This window comes from Drosophila miranda (genome assembly GCF_003369915.1).
Source record: "Drosophila miranda strain MSH22 chromosome Y unlocalized genomic scaffold, D.miranda_PacBio2.1 Contig_Y2_pilon, whole genome shotgun sequence".
Classification (NCBI taxonomy): Eukaryota; Metazoa; Arthropoda; class Insecta; order Diptera; family Drosophilidae; genus Drosophila; species Drosophila miranda.
The window spans coordinates 7,693,828-7,714,988 of NW_022881614.1; the positions used below are offsets into that span (position 1 = coordinate 7,693,828).

Sequence of the window (21,161 nt, forward strand, 5' to 3'; positions counted from 1 at the left end):
ACTTAGTCAGTATGGCTCTCCTCCGGCAGACGCCGCTAATATTAAACGACACGACAAAGAGTGCGTGCGAGAGAGACAGAAATTCAGTCTGAGCGTGACGTCGGGCGCTGCGTAGCCAGTGCAAATTGATTTGTTCCTTTTGGGTATAAAAATGATCCGATCTGATCCAGATTCAGCAGTCTGATAGATATGGTCATTATCTATGATTCTGCGTTTTTAGTTTTCTGGAATCTGCAATATTGTGGATGCAACCGATTTTCGTCCTTTGTGGGGGCGGAAGGGGGTGGGGCGAAATTCTGAGATATACGTTTTATAGTGAGATCTAACAGAAGTGCGGATACCAAATTTGGTTACTCTAGCCTTAATAGTCTCTGAGATTTGTGGATGCCCCAGATTTTCGTCCTTTGCGGGGGCGGAAGGGGGTGTGGCGAAATTTGGACACGAAACGGTCAAGGTCCGATATCACAGGAGTGTGGATACCAAATTTGGTTGCTCTGGCTCTTATAGGTTCTGAGATCCTTGAACTCATATTTTGCAATTGGCAAATTGGTGGCGCTCATGGGAGGGTGGGACCCTGCTAGGGATAACGAAACCAACTATCCCCGCTGACGAAAGTGCCAACGAGGACAAGTCTGCCCTATAAATTAGATTTGTTTTTTATACCCGATACTCAAAATGAGTATTAGGGTATATTAGATTTGTGGTAAAAGTGGATGTGTGTAACGTCCAGAAGGAATCGTTTCCGACCCCATAAAGTATATATATTCTTGATCAGCATCAATAGCCGAGTCGATTGAGCCATGTCTGTCTGTCCGTCTGTCCGTCCGTCCGTCTGTCCGTCCCCTTCAGCGCCTAGTGCTCAAAGACTATAAGAGCTAGAGCAACGATGTTTTGGATCCAGACTTCTGTGATATGTCACTGCTACAAAAATATTTCAAAGCCCACTTCCGCCCCACAAAGGACGAAAATCTGTGGCATCCACAATTTTAAAGATATGAGAAAACCAAAAACGTAGAATTGTAGAGAATGACCATATCTTTAAGACTGCGGAATCTGAATTGGATCGTATCATTATTATAGCCAGCATCAAGAAAACAATTTCATTCTTTCTCGCTCTGTCTCTCTCTAACAGACAGGTTTCATGGTCGGCTTTGCCAATTGCAAAATATGAGTTCAAGGATCTCAGAACCTATAAGAGCCAGAGCAACCAAATTTGGTATCCACACTCCTGTGATATCGGACCTTGACCGTTTCGTGTCCAAATTTTGCCACACCCCCTTCCGCCCCCGCAAAGGACGAAAATCTGGGGCATCCACAAATCTCAGAGACTATTAAGGCTAGAGTAACCAAATTTGGTATCCGCACTCCTGTTAGATCTCTCTTTAAATCGTATATCTCAGAATTTCGCCCCACCCCCTTCCGCCCCCACAAAGGACGAAAATCTGTTGCATCCACAATATTGCAGATTCGAGAAAACTAAAAACGCAGAATCATAAATAATGACCATATCTATCAGATTGCTGAATCTGGATCAGATCGGATCATTTATATACCCAAAAGGAACAAATCAATTTGCACTGGCTACGCAGCGCCCGACGTCACGCTCAGACTGATTTTCTGTCTCTCTCGCACGCACTCTTTGTCGTGTCGTTTAATATTAGCGGCGTCTGCCGGAGGAGAGCCATACTGACTAAGTATCGTGTATAACTGTAGAGTTGCGGTGTCCGCAGCAACTCACAACGTTCCCCCTCGTTTTGTATGTTTTTTGTTTGTTTTTGTTTTGTTCAATCCGTCCCCTGGCTTATCGGGTCGGAAGCACCCCTGACTACCCGTGAGCTAGCTGGGAACGATAGGCCAGATCAAACGAGGAATATGTAAAATAGAACTTGAAATCGTCAGTATATTTACGGTATATTTTTTTAATGAGACTGTATGTTTCGGTATATTTCTGACGATCGGACGGTATATTTTATCGATAAGTCTGCTGGTCACACTGGCTGGTCATTGTAAAATTTTGCCCAAAAAACGATTAACGACGCGAAAAATGAAAACGCAATATACAAAAACAAAATTAAAGTGAAATTAAACGCAACTACGTCGGATTGCAGGTGCGGTAGCCAGTTGAGCAATAGTCGAAGCGAACACAAGAAACGGCGCAGAGCTAAAGAAGTCTAGCTTCGGGAAAAAAGAGCCATAAAAATCGATTCTTCAAAGAAGTCACAGCACAGTCATACGCTGCGGGCAAGAATTTTCGCGCGGGCGGTGTACCCTGGAATGGTACCTGGCGTTACTTTTGCCTACAGCTCGCCAATTTAAAAGGGGCCTCGAAAAACTTTAGATCTACCCACTGTGCGAGCGAGGGGAGAAGAGAGTGGTGTGGAGGCCATCCCAACCTGTGCACTGTGTACTATGCACCTGTAATTGTGTGAGTGAGAGAGTGTGTGTTCATGTGCGAAAAGATAATTATATTTGAGGGTACATTCATTTGTTTGCGAAACAAACGAACCTACAAATCGGACAGGACATTCGAATCATAATCTTAATTAACTAATTTTGGGCAAACATTTGAGTGTGCGTCGCGGCGCACATATAAAGAATGTCAGCACACAACAGTGAAACGCATGTGTGTTGTGTGAATGTGTCTGTGCGCAGTAATAACAAAGCAGTGAATGACGAAAGTCAAGAATGAAAGGGAAATATGCCTCCCCCCCCAGGCACAGGCAAAGGCAAACACACACACAGTCCACCCCCCGCATGACGTATATATGTATTGTTGGATGTGGGTCTGTCTGCGCGGCGCTAATTGAATAGCTCACACAATTTTGGCGCACTCCCCCCCCGCGCTAGTCCGCTTAGAGCCTTACAACTTCCACCTGCCTTATAGATTGCGTGCGCATGACTCCGAGGACAACAAAACCAGCCAAAAATATCCATAATAATGGAGACCCAACTCTGCCGTCCGTATAGTCCCCCTCTGGCGTCGAACGGAGCCAAGTGAGTGGTGCATGAATCACTCCCTCGCCCGCATCAACATCCACATCCATCACCAGCTTCGAAGCCTTCACGATGTCAAGTGATAAGATCAAAGTTGCTGTAAGGGTGCGACCCTTCAATCGCCGCGGTAAGTACATTTTCCCTTGGCCATAAGCCTCCATCTGTGATTAGCTCTGCGGGAGCTGCTGTACCAGTAAAGCCGTAGCAGTATCCCCACAACTCAGCTCCCTTGCAATGAACAATGCCCCATGTACTGGGACTGCAGTGCCACACAGTCAATGCTCCTCTCTTCTCTAAATCAATAATGCAAACAGGCACCAGCCAGCAGCCAGCAGCAAGGGTCGGTTTTTTTAGGCTTACAAAATTTACATGGCTCTTTGGCGTTTCCTTTGAATTTCGGTTTCGTTTTCGTTTTTCCTCCACTGCTGCGACAGCAAATTTTTATACCCGATACTCAAAATGAGTATTGGGGTATATTAGATTTGTGGTAAAAGTGGATATGTGTAACGTCCAGAAAGAATCGTTTCCGACCCCATAAAGTATATATATTCTTGATCAGCATCAATAGCCGAGTCGATTGAGCCATGTCTGTCTGTCCGTCTGTCCGTCCCTATTAGCGCCTAGTGCTCAAAGACTATAAGAGCTAGAGCAACGATGTTTTGGATCCAGACTTCTGTGATATGTCACTGCTACAAAAATATTTCAAAACTTCGCCCCGCCCACTTCCGCCCCCACAAAGGACGAAAATCTGTGGCATCCACAATTTTAAAGATACGAGAAAACCAAAAACGCAGAATCGTAGAGAATGACCATATCTTTTAGACTGCAGAATTTGAATAAGATCGTATTATTATTATAGCCAGCATCAAGAAAACAATTTCATTTTTTCTCGCCCTGTCTTTCTCTAACACACACGTAGCATAGCCGGCTTTGCTAAGAGTAAAACATTAGCGATCTAATGTCAGAGACTAGATCTCAGAGACTATAAAAGCTAGAGCAACCAAATTTGGTATCCAGACTCCTAATATATCGGACCGAGACGAGTTTGTTTCAAAATTTCGCCACACTCCCTTCCGCCCCCGCAAAGGATGAAAATCTGGGGATATTCACAAATCTGAGAGACTATTAAGGCTAGAGTAACCAAATTTGGTATCCGCACTCCTGTTAGATCTCTCTTTAAATCGTATATCTCAAAATTTCGCCCTACCCCCTTCCGCCCCCACAAAATCTGTTGCATCCACAATATTGAGGATACGAGAAAACTAAAAACGCAGAATCATAGATAATGATCATATCTATCAGATTGCTGAATCTGGATCAGATCGGATCATTTTTGTAGCCAAAAGCAAGAAATCAATTTGCAGTGGCTACGCAGCGCCCGACGTCACGCTCAGACTGATTTTCTGACTGACTTAGTATCGACTTAGTAACTGTAGAGTTGCGGTGTCCGCTGCAACTCACAACGTTCCCCCTCGTTTATTTTATACCAGAGAGGCGCAGCGGACTACCTACGGCCCCGAGCCCTGGCCCCTGGCCTGTCAGCAGCCTGTGTGACTTACAGCGATTTTCGTTTCGTTTCCAGCTAATTTTGTGTGTCTCCCATTGCAGCGGTGAAGTGTTGCAAGTGGAAAAACAAGCAACGGCAACAGCAACACCAACAACAGTGTCAGTCAGCATTTCCAATGTCAACGCCGATCATTCATTTGGCTTATCCATGACTCACACGGGTCGAAAGCGGAAATGAAGGAAGAAACTGTTGGGGACGGGCAGGCACAGGCACAGGCACAGCCACATGCATGGCATAGGCAGAAGCAGAAGCAGACACAGTGTGGGGCAAGGTTCACTCGGATTCTCGCATGAATAGGGACTTATTGATTGGATGCCAATGGTGGATGCTTGAATGGTGGCAGAGCTTCCCCGCCCGTTGATAATGTTTTTATTAATTTCATGGTTAGTTTTCCTGCTCTCCGTTTCCCTGTCATGTCGCTCGCTTGTTATTCGGGTTGATTAGGTGTAGTTGTGTGACTGTATGCGGGAATCGTAGTCACCAGAATGTCTGCGATAAGCAGTGCAGAAATGTTATCTCAGCTGATAAACGTGTGACTGGTGGATGTTCCACATGAAGTGTGTGCGCCCGTAATACAGCCATTAGTCAATCTTTGGCATCGTATTTGGGCCATGTCCGAAGCTGGTGGCCCCTCCTGCAGGGGCCTGCAAAGCGTAAAACGAAAGCAAACGCAAGCGCAGAGACACCAGCACACACACAATCAAAGCCAATGGCAAAGACCGATTCAAACGAGTCAAAATGAAGTCACAGCTTTGACCAGCGGAGAGTGGAGCAGAATTACTACCAAAAAGCTTAACCTGTTTTGAACCGTGCCAATGTCTGTGAATGCGAGTGTGCATGTGTGTGTCTGTGTGTGTGGATGTTTGGATGTTAATTTAAACATTGGATGGACAATAGCCAAACAACGGTCAACGGCAAGAGAAAACTTTATCATCATCGAGACTACTTTAAGGTTATAGACAGGGAGACAGACAGACAGGCAGGCTGTTACCAAAACTCAACTGACCAGAACTACCAAATGAGAGACCATCAAATAATTTATGACACGCCTCCGTTACGTTCGTTACGGGGCAGACGGTAAACGGCAAAAGGCAAACGGCAATTACTGAGATATTCTATATGCTACATATATGTATATGTATATATAGTATTATTTAATGTGCTACTCGCAGAGTCGAGTCCTTTGTGGCTCTCATTTCCATGTCTTGTCACGTTCTGGGCTCAGTGTCGTTTTGTAATGTAAACCGGAACGGAAGTACCAAAGGCCAGGCCACGCCAGGACGCGTGTATGTAGATACAAATGTGTGCAGCACATGTGAGTGTGTGGTAGTGTTGTGTTTCTCATGAGTGAGTGAACAAAAAAGAGTTGTTCACTTAAGTGAGCAACTGAACATGTTCATTCCAAGTTGTTCTTTTTTGTTCACTTGTTCTTTGTTGTTCACTTGTTCTTTTTTGTTCACTTGTTCTTTTTTGTTCACTTGTTCTTTTTTCTTCACTTGCTCTTTGTTGTTCACTTGTTCTTTTTTGTTCACTTGTTCTTTGTTGTTCACTTGTTCTTTTTTGTTCACTTGTTCTTTGTTGTTCACTTGTTCATTTTTACTCACTGGTTCATTTTTACTCACTTGTTCTCTACTCACTTTTTGCGCAATTTTGCTCCTCAAAGGGCATTTTGCGATCTGGCAGCTTTGCTCATATTTGCGTTTACTTCACACTTTTTATATTACGGGCTCAATGGGATCTCAAAAACAAAGTCGCAGCAATAGCATCCGATAATGCACACAACATTGCTCTTGCTATTAGAACCGGCAATTGGAGTCATACACGGTGTTTTGCTCATACCCTAAATCTAATTGGCCAAAAAGCTCTAGATAAAATGAGCAGTGTGCGCAGAAAAGCTAAAGGTATAAGCGAATATTTTCATCGCAGCTCATCAGGCTTAAAAAACCTTAAAGATATGCAAGCGCTGCTTAAGTTGGCTGACCTCAAACTAGCACAGGATGTGCCAACACTTCGAAGTAATCAATGAAATCATAAACGAGATGGACGGCAGGTTTAACGATTTCGAGGCTAATATTTTGTATGCGGAGAGCACTGTTCTGGATACCAGGTTCAAAGGACGCGCATTTAAATCTGCGGAGGCCTTTAAAAAGTCAGTAGCGGATATCAACAAAAAATTGGCTCAAACGATACGGTCACTCCCTGAACCTCCACAAGAAGCTATAAGCAACAAAAAACAAGAAGAGGACACAATATGAGCTGAATTTGATACCACTTTTCAGCAAGTAAGCCAACCCACCAACAATACGGCAGCATCCATAAGAGAAATGGATAAGTACCTGGCTGAGGAGTACATCAGCCGAAAAGATGATCCATTGGTATGGTGGAATCAGCGGAAAGCGCAATACCCGCTACTTTATAACTATATGCTGAAGCGCCTCTGCTTAGTCTCCACCTCAGTGCCATGCGAGCGCATATTTTCAAGTGCAGGCGAAACCATACGTAAAAGGCGCTCCCTTTTAAAGTCAACAACCGTTGAAAATTTAATTTTTTTGCATAACAACATGTAAATCGGAAGTGAGTTCAACATAATTTGTACTTGATTGCTTGTTTGCTTGATTAACATTTTTTTCTCTTATAGCGCTAAAATGAAGATAACGAGTTTTTTTTAAGTTAGTATAAGAATTCCTATGAAAGGATCTCCTTATTTTTATGTTGGTATAAAAATTCCTATGAAAGGATCTCCTTATTTTTATGTTAGTATAAGAATTCCTATGAAAGGAAATAAAAAGTTTGTTTTTTTGTTATACACATTTTTTTTTTTTTAGTTATAAATGTTTGATTAATATTGAAATGTAACGTATTTTATTTGTGTAAAAGTCTGTGGTGCTTAGGGTTCTGTGCAGGAATAGTGAACAACTGAGCAAGTCAGCAACTGAGCAAGTGAGCAATTGAGCAACTGAGCAAGTGAACAACTGAGCAAGTGAACAAGTGAGTAACTGAGCAATCTAAGAGAGCAAGTGAGCAAGTGAGCAATATGAGTGAGTTGACTCACTTACTAAAAAAGAACAAGTGAACATGTTCACCAAAATGAGCAATGTTTACCCAACACTAGTGTGTGGGCTAGAAATGTGTCTGCCTGTCTGGGCACAGGGCTTCGACGGTACGGCTATGTTTTGCTTTGTTTGTTTTGGCATTTGCTCTCTGCCATTTCGAATCGTTCTCGACTGGAAGAAGCATGCGAAGGACATGATGAGGCATCACAGCTGAAATATTTCAACAATTTATTAGCTGGAATGTACATACTTTTTTTTTGTCCGGGGAATGTCCAGTAAAAAGTCATTTCTTGTTGGGTTTCTGTTTCTTCTGCCTGGATTCTGTTCTATCCCCCATATTTTAGACTGGATTACTTCATAGGAAAGAGCTGTCAAGGGCATCCGTAGTTCGTCTTAGGAAGTATCTAATCGAATCATGGTTTTATTGTTGCTGTTGTATTTATAACGCCGGTTGGTTGGGCAACTGTTTTTCTGCCTTTTTATTCGAGCTTTGCTTACAATCATTTGAAAAGTTCTGTTCTCCTCCATTGAGTTTTTGTTGTGTGTGGCATTGGACGTATTCCACACCACACTCACTTATCGCCTCCCTCTCTCTCTCTATATGAACATATATGTAAGTACCTATATGGGGTGCAGCGAAAATATAAAATGAAATTGTTTTGCCATTTTGAAATTGTTATCACCCCACGGAGAGAAGAGAGAGAATAACGGGGGTATTATCTCAATTTTACACATAATTCACAACGAATATAGTACATTTATAGTATAGTTTGTAGTATGTATTCCGGAACGAGATTCATTGAAAGTCTTTGACTCTACTTGCAGAAATCGAATTGGGTACAAAATGTATCGTGGAAATGGAAAAACAACAGACGATATTGCAGAATCCACCACCATTGGAGAAAATCGAAAGGTAAAATATACCAATAAAACTTTATCAGGCATGCTATAATAAGTAATATAATGTAGTAAAATGATATCACAAATACAGTATATCTATGATTAATGATATTTTGCTTTACAATCTTAAAACAGAAAACAACCAAAGACATTTGCATTCGATCATTGCTTCTACTCGTTGAACCCGGAGGATGACAACTTCGCGTCCCAGGAGACGGTGTTCGATTGCGTGGGACGTGATATACTGGACAATGCATTCCAGGGCTATAATGCGTGCATATTCGCTTATGGCCAGACAGGTAGGACGGCCAGTGCCAGTAGTTGGCAAGAAGATGATTCATCAATTGGTTATTCTTGCAGGGTCCGGTAAGTCCTACACGATGATGGGCTCTCAGGAGAACAAGGGCATTATACCGCGCCTGTGTGATAAGCTCTTCTCGGCCATTGCCAACAAGTCAACGCCCGAGCTGATGTACAAAGTGGAAGTCTCCTACATGGAGATCTACAACGAGAAGGTCCACGATCTGCTCGACCCGAAGCCAAACAAGCAGTCTCTCAAAGTGCGCGAACACAACGTGATGGGTCCCTATGTCGATGGTTTGTCGCAGCTGGCCGTGGCATCCTACCAGGACATCGACAACCTCATGACCGAGGGCAACAAATCCCGGACGGTGGCGGCCACCAACATGAATGCCGAGTCGTCGCGCTCCCATGCCGTCTTCTCGGTGGTGCTCACCCAGATACTCACGGATCAGGCAACGGGCGTCAGCGGGGAGAAGGTTTCGCGGATGTCTCTCGTAGACTTGGCAGGCTCCGAGCGTGCCGTGAAGACGGGCGCTGTCGGCGATCGTCTCAAGGAGGGCTCCAACATAAACAAGTGGGTGAAAAGTTGACAAGAATCTTGGTTTATACCTCAATTTGTATCATCTTTATACCTCTTGCAGATCTCTGACCACGCTGGGCCTGGTCATCTCCAAGCTGGCCGATCAGACCAATGGCAAGCGCAATGGAAACGACAAATTTGTGCCCTATCGGGACTCTGTGCTCACCTGGCTGCTGAAGGACAATCTGGGCGGCAACTCCAGGACCGTAATGGTGGCCACAATCTCACCGTCGGCGGACAACTACGAGGAGACGTTGTCCACGCTGCGCTATGCGGATCGGGCCAAGCGCATCGTCAACCACGCCGTGGTCAACGAAGATCCCAATGCCCGGATCATTCGGGAGCTGCGGCACGAGGTGGAGACGCTGAGGAGCATGCTGAAGCACGCCACGGGATCGCCGGTGGGCGATGTGCAGGATAAACTGGCCGAGAGCGAGAATCTAATGAAGCAGATCTCGCAGACTTGGGAGGAGAAGCTGGTCAAGACGGAGCGCATCCAGAACGAGCGACAGCAGGCCCTGGAGAAAATGGGCATCAGTGTGCAGGCCAGCGGCATCAAGGTGGAGAAGAACAAGTACTATTTGGTCAATTTGAATGCGGATCCGTCCCTCAACGAACTGCTGGTCTACTACCTAAAGGTAAATGGTACTCAAATGCTTTGCAGAACCGATCTAAACTATGCTTTCTTTGTGATCAGGAACGGACGCTGATTGGCGGTCGCAGCATTAGCGGACAACAGCCCGATATACAGCTCTCTGGGCTGGGCATTCAACCGGAGCATTGTGTGATCACCATTGAGGACAGCGGGCTGTATATGGAGCCGGTCCAGGGAGCGCGTTGCTTCGTCAACGGATCGGCGGCCGTGGAGAAGACTCCGCTCCAGAACGGCGATCGCATCCTGTGGGGCAATCATCATTTCTTCCGCGTCAACTCTCCAAAGAGCAACAACACGAGCATGAGCGCCTCGGAGACACAGACGCCGGCACAGTTGATCGACTACAACTTTGCGCGCGACGAGATTATGCAGAACGAGCTGAGCAATGACCCCATTCAGACGGCCATTGCTCGCCTGGAGCGCCAGCACGAGGAAGATAAGCAGGTGGCGCTGGAGAAGCAGCGGCAGGAGTACGAACGCCAGTTCCAGCAACTGCGCAACATTCTCTCGCCCAGCACCCCCTATGCCCCATATGCCCCCTACGATCCGCTGCGCATGGGCAAGATAACCCCGAATACTCCGACCTCCCAGATGCGGGTCGAGAAGTGGGCACAGGTAAGCCAGGCGCCTAGGCTGATGTATGACTTGGATAATCCTTGAATCTTTTTCAGGAGCGCGATGAAATGTTCCGACGTTCGCTGGGACAGCTGAAAACGGACATCATGCGAGCCAATTCCCTGGTGCAAGAGGCCAACTTCCTGGCCGAGGAAATGGAGAAGAAGACCAAATTCTCGGTCACCCTGCAAATACCGCCGGCCAATCTGAGTCCCAACAGACGACGGGGGCCTTTGTTAGCGAGCCCGCGATTCTGGTGAAGCGCACAAATTCCGGCAGCCAAATATGGACGATGGAGAAGCTGGAAAACAAACTGATCGACATGCGAGAGATGTACCAGGAGCACAAGGAGCGCGTGCCCAACGGATTGGTATGTTGAATTCGCTCTACTCTCCATCCATCTCTCGCTCTGTGTGCTCTGTACTAACCATTTACCATTTATAATTGTATCGATTTACACACGCATTCAATTAACCCCTGAGTACAGCCCCTTGTAGAGCAATTCTCAGACGATGAATACGATGACAAGGTAATTAAGACACGACACCCCCACACCCCTAGATCACCCCTAAACAAGAACACCACACACACACACACACCGTTCTAAAAACTATTTGGCAGTGAAATTGTGTGATTGCGACACGAAATCGAATTATTATTTGCTCTGCCTTTTGTAGGACGATGACAATGCCAAGCCGCAGGACCCGTTCTACGAGTCGCAGGAGAACCACAATCTCATTGGCGTGGCCAACATATTCCTGGAGGTGCTCTTCCAAGACGTCAAGCTGGACTACCACACGCCCATCATCAGCCAGCAGGGAGAGGTGGCAGGACGCCTGCAGGTGGAGGTGGAGCGCATAGCCGGCCAGATGCCGCAGGACCGCATGTGCGAGTCAGTCTCGGAGTCCTCGGAGAACTCGCGCGACGAGTACGATGACCCTGTCGATCCCTCCTCCAACCAGATCACGTGCCGCGTCACCATCAAGTGCGCAACAGGCCTGCCCCTGTCCCTCTCCAACTTTGTGTTCTGCCAGTACACGTTCTGGGGCCACCAGGAGATGGTGGTGCCCGTGATCAATGCCGAGTCCACGGCCCACGATCAGAATATGGTATTCAAGTTCGAGCACACAAAGGACTTTACGGTCACCATCAACGAGGAGTTCCTCGAGCACTGCATCGAGGGAGCCCTGTCGATTGAGGTCTGGGGCCATCGCAGTGCCGGATTCTCCAGGACCAAGGGCTGGGACGTGGAGCAGCAGCAGGCCAAGGCCCGTTCCCTGGTCGACCGCTGGGCGGAGCTGTCGCGCAAAATCGAGCTCTGGGTGGAGATCCACGAGCTGAACGACAGCGGCGAGTACTCGCCCGTGGAAGTGACCAATCGCAACGAGGTTCTGACCGGTGGCATCTACCAGCTGCGCCAGGGTCAGCAGCGACGGGTCAATGTGCGCGTGAAGCCTGTCCAAAACTCGGGAACGCTGCCCATTATCTGCCAGTCGATTGTGAACGTGGCTATTGGCAGTGTGACGGTTCGCTCGCGGCTGCAGCGGCCACTCGACTCCTACCAGGAGGAAGATCTCACCGTCTTGCGTGAGAAGTGGAGCGAGGCGCTGGGACGTCGTCGCCAGTACCTGGACCAGCAGATCCAGATGCTGATCAAGAATGAGGAGAAGAACGAGCAGGAGCGGGAGCGGGAGCTGAGCCTGGTGCATCAGTGGGTCTCCCTGACGGAGGAACGCAACGCAGTGCTGGTGCCGGCGCCCGGTTCGGGCATACCGGGAGCCCCTGCTTCCTGGGAGCCGCCATCTGGCATGGAGCCGCATGTGCCCGTGCTCTTCTTAAACCTCAACGGCGACGACCTGTCCGCCCAGAACACCAACGACGAGCTCTCCATTGCGGGCATCAATTCCATTCTCTCCAAGGAGCACGGCCACAAATTCTACACGCTGCAGATCCTGCAGCATCTGGACAAGGACGTGTGCTGTGTGGCCAGCTGGGACTCGTCCATGCACGACAGCCAGGCCCTCAACCGCGTCACTGAGGCCAACGAACGTGTCTATCTCATTCTGCGCACCACAGTGCGTCTCTCGCATCCTGCCCCCATGGATCTGGTGCTGCGGAAGCGCCTCAGCATCAACATCAAGAAAGGACAGATGCTGACGGATCGCCTCAAGAAGTTCCGACTTGTGCGGGGCGAGAACGCCATTTGGCAGAGTGGCGTTACCTACGAGGTGGTCTCCAACATTCCGAAAGCCTCCGAAGAGCTCGAGGATCGCGAGTCGCTCGCCCAGCTAGCGGCCAGCGGAGACGATTGCTCGGCCAGCGATGGCGAGACATACATAGGTGAGACCAATCAATTATACCTAGTCAGCATAACCAGCCCTCTATCCTCCAATTTTGCAGAGAAATACACCCGGGGCGTTTCGGCAGTGGAGAGCATTTTGACCCTGGATCGGCTGCGGCAGAATGTGGCTGTCAAGGAGCTGGAGACGGCCCATGGCCAGCCGCTGTCCATGCGCAAGACCGTCAGTGTGCCGAACTTCTCGCAGGTATTCTATTCAGCTTCTGCTGCTGCTGCGCTGTTTCATCATGTCGTCGCTGCCGTTGCTGCCGCCTTACGCTTCCACTTCCACTTACACTCACTAACTCACTCACTTGCCACACTCGCCACGTGCTAAATTAACCAAAAACATTTGACTAAAACGCAAATTCTTTCTCTTTTCACATTCTTCTATGCGCTTTCACAAAAACTAACCCAAAAAACCAAAAATAATTATGATTAACCACCAAAAACAAAAACCAAATACCAAATACCAAATTCGGCGCGCACTTTTTTCTGATATCTGTGTGTATGTGCGTGCGTGTGTATTGGTACTATCTCTGCCGTTATGTCTGTGATGTGTATGTGTGCTATGCCCAAACGCTTCCCACTGCGCACATAGGCGGTCAAAGACACCACCAATAGCGGGAGTGTAAGTAACTTGTATCCACTTTTTCCACTTCACCTCTTCCTCTATCCTTCCATCATCCTGAGCACCCACTACCGTAAATGTGCTTTTTGTAGACGTTGTCTTCTTCTGTTCTTCTGTTACGTTCCTCTTTCACCTCTTGAATCATTCAACTGGGTTCCAGAACTCTCTCTCTCTCTCTGCGCTCTTCAGTTTGCCATTTTTGTAAAGTTTGTCGTCATTTTTGATTTTGATTTTTATTTTCATTTTCATTTTGGTTTCTTTTTGGTTTTTAATAAATTTGTTTCATCATACTGAATAACATTTGTTGCAAAAAAAACAAAACAAAAAAAAAACGTTTGCATATGAAATTTATGATGCAAGAAACTCATGAATAAACTCACGCAGATAATGCGCTTCGATGCGTCGATGGAGTCGCTGCTGAATGTGGGACGCTCCGAGTCCTTTGCCGATCTCAAGAACAGTGCCCTGGGCAATAAGTTTACGCCAGGTGAGCCCAAGCATAGAATTCAAGCATTCTTTAGATCATTGGAAACCAACCCAATTCTCTCGACTGCAGTTCACAGCGGAGGGGGAGGATCCGGCAACGGAGTCATACGCAACCGGCACAGCTTCGGCGGCAAGGGCAGCAGCGAGGAGTCGCCTGGAAAAGCCTTCGGCATTGGTGGGTATTGCCTGCAAGAAATTGATTTGTCTGAATCCACCGACTACCACACCATAATGACACCTTTTGAACAACCTTTCGAAAAACAATGTTTACGTACTTTAATCCATATAATCAAATTATATATCCACTTAATATGTACTGCATATTCATTATGCGAAACGCAGCGTGCGACCTAGTTGCAGGCGTGCTCTAGAGCAAGGGATTTATCTTTTTTTGAACTTCGATTGCACTACCTATCGACTACCTATATAATCCGTAATTTTGGAAACTGCTAGTTCTCCTTCTTCGTATATACAATCTGTTAACTGTTACGTTACTTGTAGTAGTACTTGACTTGAACTAGTATTTAGTAAAAATCAAATCATACTATCCCACTGGCAACAAGATAAATCATTTACCGAATGATTCTGTGCTCACCCGCACACGCTTCGAACCGGTTTTTGTTATGCTTGCTTATGCTTTCCTACTTCCTGCCAAAGAGCAACTTCTTAATTCTGCGAATTCTCGCATTGCATTGCTTTGTCACAACTTCTGAATCGTAATTTGTTTGACTTTTTGCTTCGATGCAACACCTGCAGCAGCAATAGCAACATCAATAGCAACAGATCAACAGCAATAGCATCAACTCGATCTGAAGATTCGAGCAATTCTTATTATTGACGCACCCGACTGTTTTTTCTGTTCTTTCCTGCCACATTTAATTGCTTATCATATAAATTGACATGCATACGACGAGTACACGAGCCGCAAAGCCATCCATCCAGAATCCAGTCCACATTGCTTCTCCTCTCTTCTCTTCTCGTATTTATCGTATGGTTTCTCACTTTGTAAAATTCTTTTCTGTGTCTCCAATCTATATCGTAATATAAATGAAATTCAACGGCCAACAGGCTCTATATCTCTGCTGTCAGGTAAAGGCCGTACTTATGCCCAAATCAAATTCAAAGTGTATTCTTGACTGATGTTCATTGTAAGATTGTTAGTTGAGTTGAGTTTCAGTTTCAGTTTGTCTGTCTTCACGCCCATCCACACAGACACAGACACCGCCACGGAAACACCTACCATCTCATACCCATCCATGGACATAAGCCTATTATTTCAGTCCAAGAGGGGAGGTTGGGAGTCCCAGTCCATATTTAGTCCATGTTTAAATGTAGTTTTGTGTTAGTGTTCGCTTGCTGGTAACTCCTTCTTTCAATCATACCATACCCCCACAAGACTCTCTCTCTCCCATTCAATCACTCGTGCCATTGTCGTCACCACCAGTTGTACATGCATCAATCACTTGGTCATTCCATTCCAGCCAACCCACACAATCTGGCGCTCACAGCACACTGCCACTCAGCAGCCACGCACACCGCACGAGATTTGAGCACGAACCGCGTATCTGTAGCATTTTGCACTCTTATCCTAGACCCTAGAGCAATCATTATCTTTGTTAGTGTTCCTCGAGGTGCGAGCTAGTCGCAGCTCGGGCTAGAGTGATCAGTCATCGAAGTCTGTATATTGCATTGTAACTAAACATTAAACATACCCATTATCTTCCCCGCCCCAATGTGGAATGCAGCGCGTCCAACGTTTTTGAATCTCAATTTGAACTTGAACACATTGAGAATTGCGCCAACGAAACGTATGTGGTTTGTCTAGCTCTAAGTCTAGCACTGTTCTCGCTGAGAATCGTAGAGATTGCTAATCTGTCTTGAATGACTTGTGTCCACAGCATCGCCGGCCACCAGCAAGCTGCTGGGTATGCGCATGACCACGCTGCATGAGGAGCCCCTGGGTGGACATCGATCGCTCGATGAGGAGCCCGAGGACAGCTACAGCGACTCGGAATATGCCGCAGAGTATGAGCAGGAGCGCCAGCAGAACAGGAGCCTGGCCAAGCGGTCACGCCTCACGGCGTCCAAGACCATGGACTCGTTCATGGATGTCAGCAGCCACTCGAGCAACAACTACTTGAGCTACACGTCGAGCGCCAATGCGAATATGAAGCACTTGACAGGTCTGGCCACGCTCAGCATGAGCTCGTCCACCAGCAGTGGCTATGGCTCCCAGGCCGTTTCCTGTAATAATCTGAGCAACGAGGACATAACTTCCATGCGTTCCATGAGCATTGACGAGACTCCAGGTAAATCCAGATGGCAAACAAATCAGAATAACAACAATCGTCTCATCTTTTCCTACTATCCTACAGATTTGGATCGCGTCAATTCAAATTCGCCACCAAACCGTCAGGCTCGAGTCAACCCCTTCCTCAAGGACATGCCTAAAGCCAAAACACAAAAGACAGTCGAGCCCCAAGCTAAGACGCTGCGGGAGGCGTTCACACACCCCCTGGAGCAGCCAGAGTCGAAGGAAGCCGGCCAAAGTGATGATGAGTGCGAGCAGGTGCCCAAAAATAAAATAAACAACAACAACAACGATAGCATTGTCAAGGAGGAGCCACAGCATGCGCCCGATGAAGAACTTCAGGAGGTAGTGGAAGATGAGTCAGAGCAGAGACAGGAACTTTCCACAGACAATCAGAACGGCAATCAATCGCTGGACGAGGCCACACACAACATTTCAGAGCAGAACCTTGAGGGCGATGGCATCGTCAGAGAAGAACTGCCGGCTGGCAAAGTGATGCGGCGCAAAAAGTCCAATACGCAGCCACCGAACAACATTGGCAATAGCAACAATAACAATAACAACTGCAACAGCACAAGCCAAACGGCACGCACCAACCAGCGTGCCTCGGTGGCCAAAATGGAAGGCCTGGCAGCGCACATGGACCCCAGCATTATGTCCAGCAGCACAGAAGTCGAGGGTAAGCATGCCAATTCAATCGCTAACTTGACTATTCACGTGGCACGTACATTTGCAGACGATGGCAAGGATATGGTGCATCTGACGCTGCCCGATTGGATTGTGGTGGGTGAGTCGGTGCTGATCCGCCCGTCCAACGCCAGCGGCGTCATACGGTATGTGGGCACGACACACTTTCAGGCTGGAGCCTGGATTGGCGTGGAACTGGACACGCCTACAGGCAAAAACGATGGCACCATGGAGGGCATACAGTATTTCCAGTGCAGGCCAAAGTACGGCAAGTTTGTGCGACCTGACAAGCTGCAGCTGGACAAGCGCGGCAAGGCGATGAGAGCCTACAAAGCCGCCGAGAAGAGCAACAGCATCGGCAAAGGTGAGTCGTGGATAACATTGGAGTGAGGCAGTTTTTAATTTATGGTTTTTGGTTCGCCTTCGCCCCGTTTAGAAATGAGCAGCTCGATGACACGCTCCAAGAGCCGTGGCGACTCGCTAAATGTGTCGGCGCGCAAATGATCGTACCCAAAGTGTTCGCATCAGCTGCAGCGTTGGACTAATTGCAGACAATCGACGCTGGTCACCTGCGCTCTCAGCCAGCCAACGACCTGCCACAGATTGCGTGCAACCAGCAGCGCTGCAGATGCGAACAGTCATGGCAAAAAGTGCTATGCCAATCGACGCTCGACGGCCTTCTAAGGCTGCCAACCAACAATGACAAACGATGACGGATAATGTCGATTACGAAGATGATGACAAGGTCGTCCAGCAACGAACAATGCGGAGCATAATCCACATGCCAACCATTTACTAGCTTACTTAACTATTCTCTCACCACGCCGCAAATGAAATGCGGTACACTTAACCCTCGCGCTTCTCTAAGTAGTTTAAGGCGGTGTCTACAGCAGAACAGAACTAAATACTAATCTAGCTAAACTAAACTAAGCCAGGCAGGGCGCTCGCGTTGAGCCGGCCGGCACGAAACTCACCAGGGACGCTGCACACCCCGACACCAGCAGGGTAAAAACTCCTGTTGCCAAGGTCGAGGTGAGCCGCGGGTCCGGTGAGGAGGAGGAAAGGAAGAGAACGCATACCGCTTCTCACTACAGCAGGGTAAAACCCTGTTGCCAGAGTCAGAGCGGGAGCGTAGGGACCAAGAAAAAAAGGAAGGGGCGGCGCACCCGCCGAAACGCGTACCACTTCTCACTCCAGCAGGGTAAAACCCTGTTGCCAGAGTCAGAGCGGGAGCGGGACCGAAAACAGTCAGGAAAACGGAAGGGGAAGGGGACCGCAGTCGGTGGTCCGACCGGGGAAAGCAAATGGAAGCAAAAGAATTCTTAGTCATATGATCGAAGTTTTATTGGCCTGGTTTCCCTCGCACTCCCTTCTACTTCTACCGCTACCTTGGCCATCGGCCAGCTCACCCGCGGATCCGGCGTCTGTGCTCCTGCAGCTCGTCCATGCTTCCTCCACTTCTTAGGCGCCCGGCCGTTCAACACTTTTTCTTGCTTTTCTAGTCACTCCGCGGCGTTCCGTCTTTGCTCGCTTCCGAAAATCGACTCCCGCTCTCGCCACGGTCGCTCGACGCCCTCACCACGCCTGGCGCTCGTTTTCGGGCCAACGGGATTTTCTCGAAAGAGATCTGCTCTGTTGCCGGCTGAGCGTGGCTCTCTCTTCGCTGTTCTCTTTGCGGCTATTCTGTGTGAGCTGGCCGTTTGGCGGGATTTCGGCTATGCAAAAATTAACTAGCTTATTTACTAACATAGAAGATGATTTTGACTGATACAAATCTCGCTCCATTGCGATGTCTTATATTTTCAGGTTGTCTTCTTAATCAATTAACTCTCGTTACTATGTGAGGCTCCCAGTATGGGTCCTCACATGGTTTATGATGAGCTTATATTTTTAATTGTTATTGACTATATATATATGTATATGAAATTTATGAGATCATTTGTATATATTTATAACTTTAAGATCATGCAATATTTTCTTGTATACACGTATATTCTACTTTCTTTCCTATTCCCCGGGCTCACATTCTGTTAAGCGCATTTATATACAGAACAGACTACCGGATTACAATGTTAGTAATAATTAAAGCGACATATTCTATAATGCTGCGTCGCTGCTATCGCGAGGCATCGTAAGATGGATCCCATCTTTGATCTTAGTCGCCGATTAAGAAGCTTCGCACTAACGTAGTAAATACATGTGTAAATTGTATTATTTTGATGTGATGTATTTATAATTTCCTCTTTATACATATACATATACATATATAAGTATAAAATTGATTTTATCATATATGTACCTTATTATTTTATGATTTTTCTTACGTTCTTACCTTATCCCGGTATGTGCAATATCCTAGGTGTTAGGAACTTTTCGTTGTACATATGTACATACATACATATTTATCATTGTTGAAGGTTGTGCGACTATGTTTGTGAAGCGTTATTACGTAACATTAACTGAACACCGAACACTGCGAACGAAGCTTGTGTTTGTCCAAGAAAGCAAGATGAAGTGAAGCAATAATTGTATCCATCCATCCATCCAACCAACCAACATCCAAGACACTCCAAACTGAGTCTGAGATAAATTGCAATTTAAAACACAATAACAAGCGATTTACACTTAGAAACCAAAGCGAAAGCAAAACCAAAACCGAAACCAAAACCAAAGTGATACTAAAATCCAACAGGAATGCAGAGATGCTTGAGATCAAACGTTGAAACATCCAACTGGAAGAACTACAGCCATTCATCCAGTAGTAAAAACATATACATAAGTATATACACATATACATATACTATATAAATGCATGCATATACATTAGGTACATATATATTTTCGAAACTGTGTTTTCTAGTTGCGTATAGATGAGAGAATCAACTACACTACCAAAAAAATATACTTGAAAATACGTCCAAAATTAAAAATTCAAGAGAAGAGCAAGATACAACTCCATTGTATACTTACAATTACATGGATATTCATGAATACAAATATATACATACTATGATAAATATTTACCAATGATAATCCTAACGTACGAACTAAACTAAATCTTTGGCCAGCCAAAGTTGAGAGGCTCCTTGAGAAAGGGGTCTCGTCTCGTCTAGTTTCGTCCGCTCCCAGACTACAGCCACTGAAGGGGCAAATGGGTGTATGTGTGTGCGATTCGTAGACGCCGCAGTTTTATTCTGTTGAGCACTCTCCATATGGTTTAATTGTTGCACCCAGCCACGTGCCACATGAGTGTATGTACAATATGTACATAGTGGGGCATTAATACTGACAAAATCAATGAAAACGAGGGGGAACGTTGTGAGTTGCTGCGGACACCGCAACTCTACAGTTATACCCGATACTTAGTCAGTATGGCTCTCCTCCGGCAGACGCCGCTAATATTGAACGACACGACAAAGAGTGCGTGCGAGAGAGACAGAAAATCAGTCTGAGCGTGACGTCGGGCGCTGCGTAGCCACTGCAAATTGATTTCTTGCTTATGGCTACAAAAATGATCCGATCTGATCCAGATTCAGCAATGAGATAGATATGGTCGTTATCTATGATTCTGCGTTTTTAGTTTTCTCGAATCTGCAATATTGTGGATGTTCGTCCTTTGTGTGGGCGGAAGGGGGTGGGACGAAATTTTGAGATATACATTTTATAGTGAGATCTAACAGGAGTGCGGATACTAAATTTGGTTACTCTAGCCTTAATAGTCTCTGAGATTTGTGGATGCCCCAGATTTTCGTCCTTTGCGGGGGCGGAAGGGGGTGTGGCGAAATTTTTAAACAAACTCGTCTCGGTCCGATATATTAGGAGTGTGGATACCAAATTTGGTTGCTCTAGCTCTTATGGGTTCTGAGATCCTTGAACTCATATTTTGCAATTGGCAAAACCGACCATGAAACCTGTGTGTTAGAGAGAGACAGAGCGAGAAAGAATGAAATTGTTTTCTTGATGCTGGCTATAATAATAATACGATCCAATTCAGATTCCGCAGTCTTAAAGATATGGTCATTCTCTACGATTCTACGTTTT

At 46.5% G+C, this 21,161-nt stretch overlaps 1 protein-coding gene across 1 annotated transcript; it reads left to right on the forward strand.

The window, feature by feature from the left end:
- The first annotated feature begins 2,016 nt into the window (after positions 1 to 2,016).
- LOC117192547 (kinesin-like protein KIF13A) lies at positions 2,017 to 19,220 on the forward strand. The gene is given in 17 exon segments (XM_033397245.1): positions 2,017 to 3,121; positions 8,440 to 8,527; positions 8,650 to 8,813; positions 8,875 to 9,391; positions 9,459 to 10,035; positions 10,095 to 10,667; positions 10,724 to 10,895; positions 10,898 to 11,037; positions 11,155 to 11,196; positions 11,345 to 13,007; positions 13,068 to 13,213; positions 14,021 to 14,123; positions 14,193 to 14,297; positions 16,021 to 16,431; positions 16,498 to 17,112; positions 17,170 to 17,484; positions 17,557 to 19,220. Coding segments are annotated over 17 exon segments (5,754 nt in total). The 5' UTR covers positions 2,017 to 3,066; the 3' UTR covers positions 17,625 to 19,220.
- The last annotated feature ends 1,941 nt before the right edge of the window (positions 19,221 to 21,161 follow it).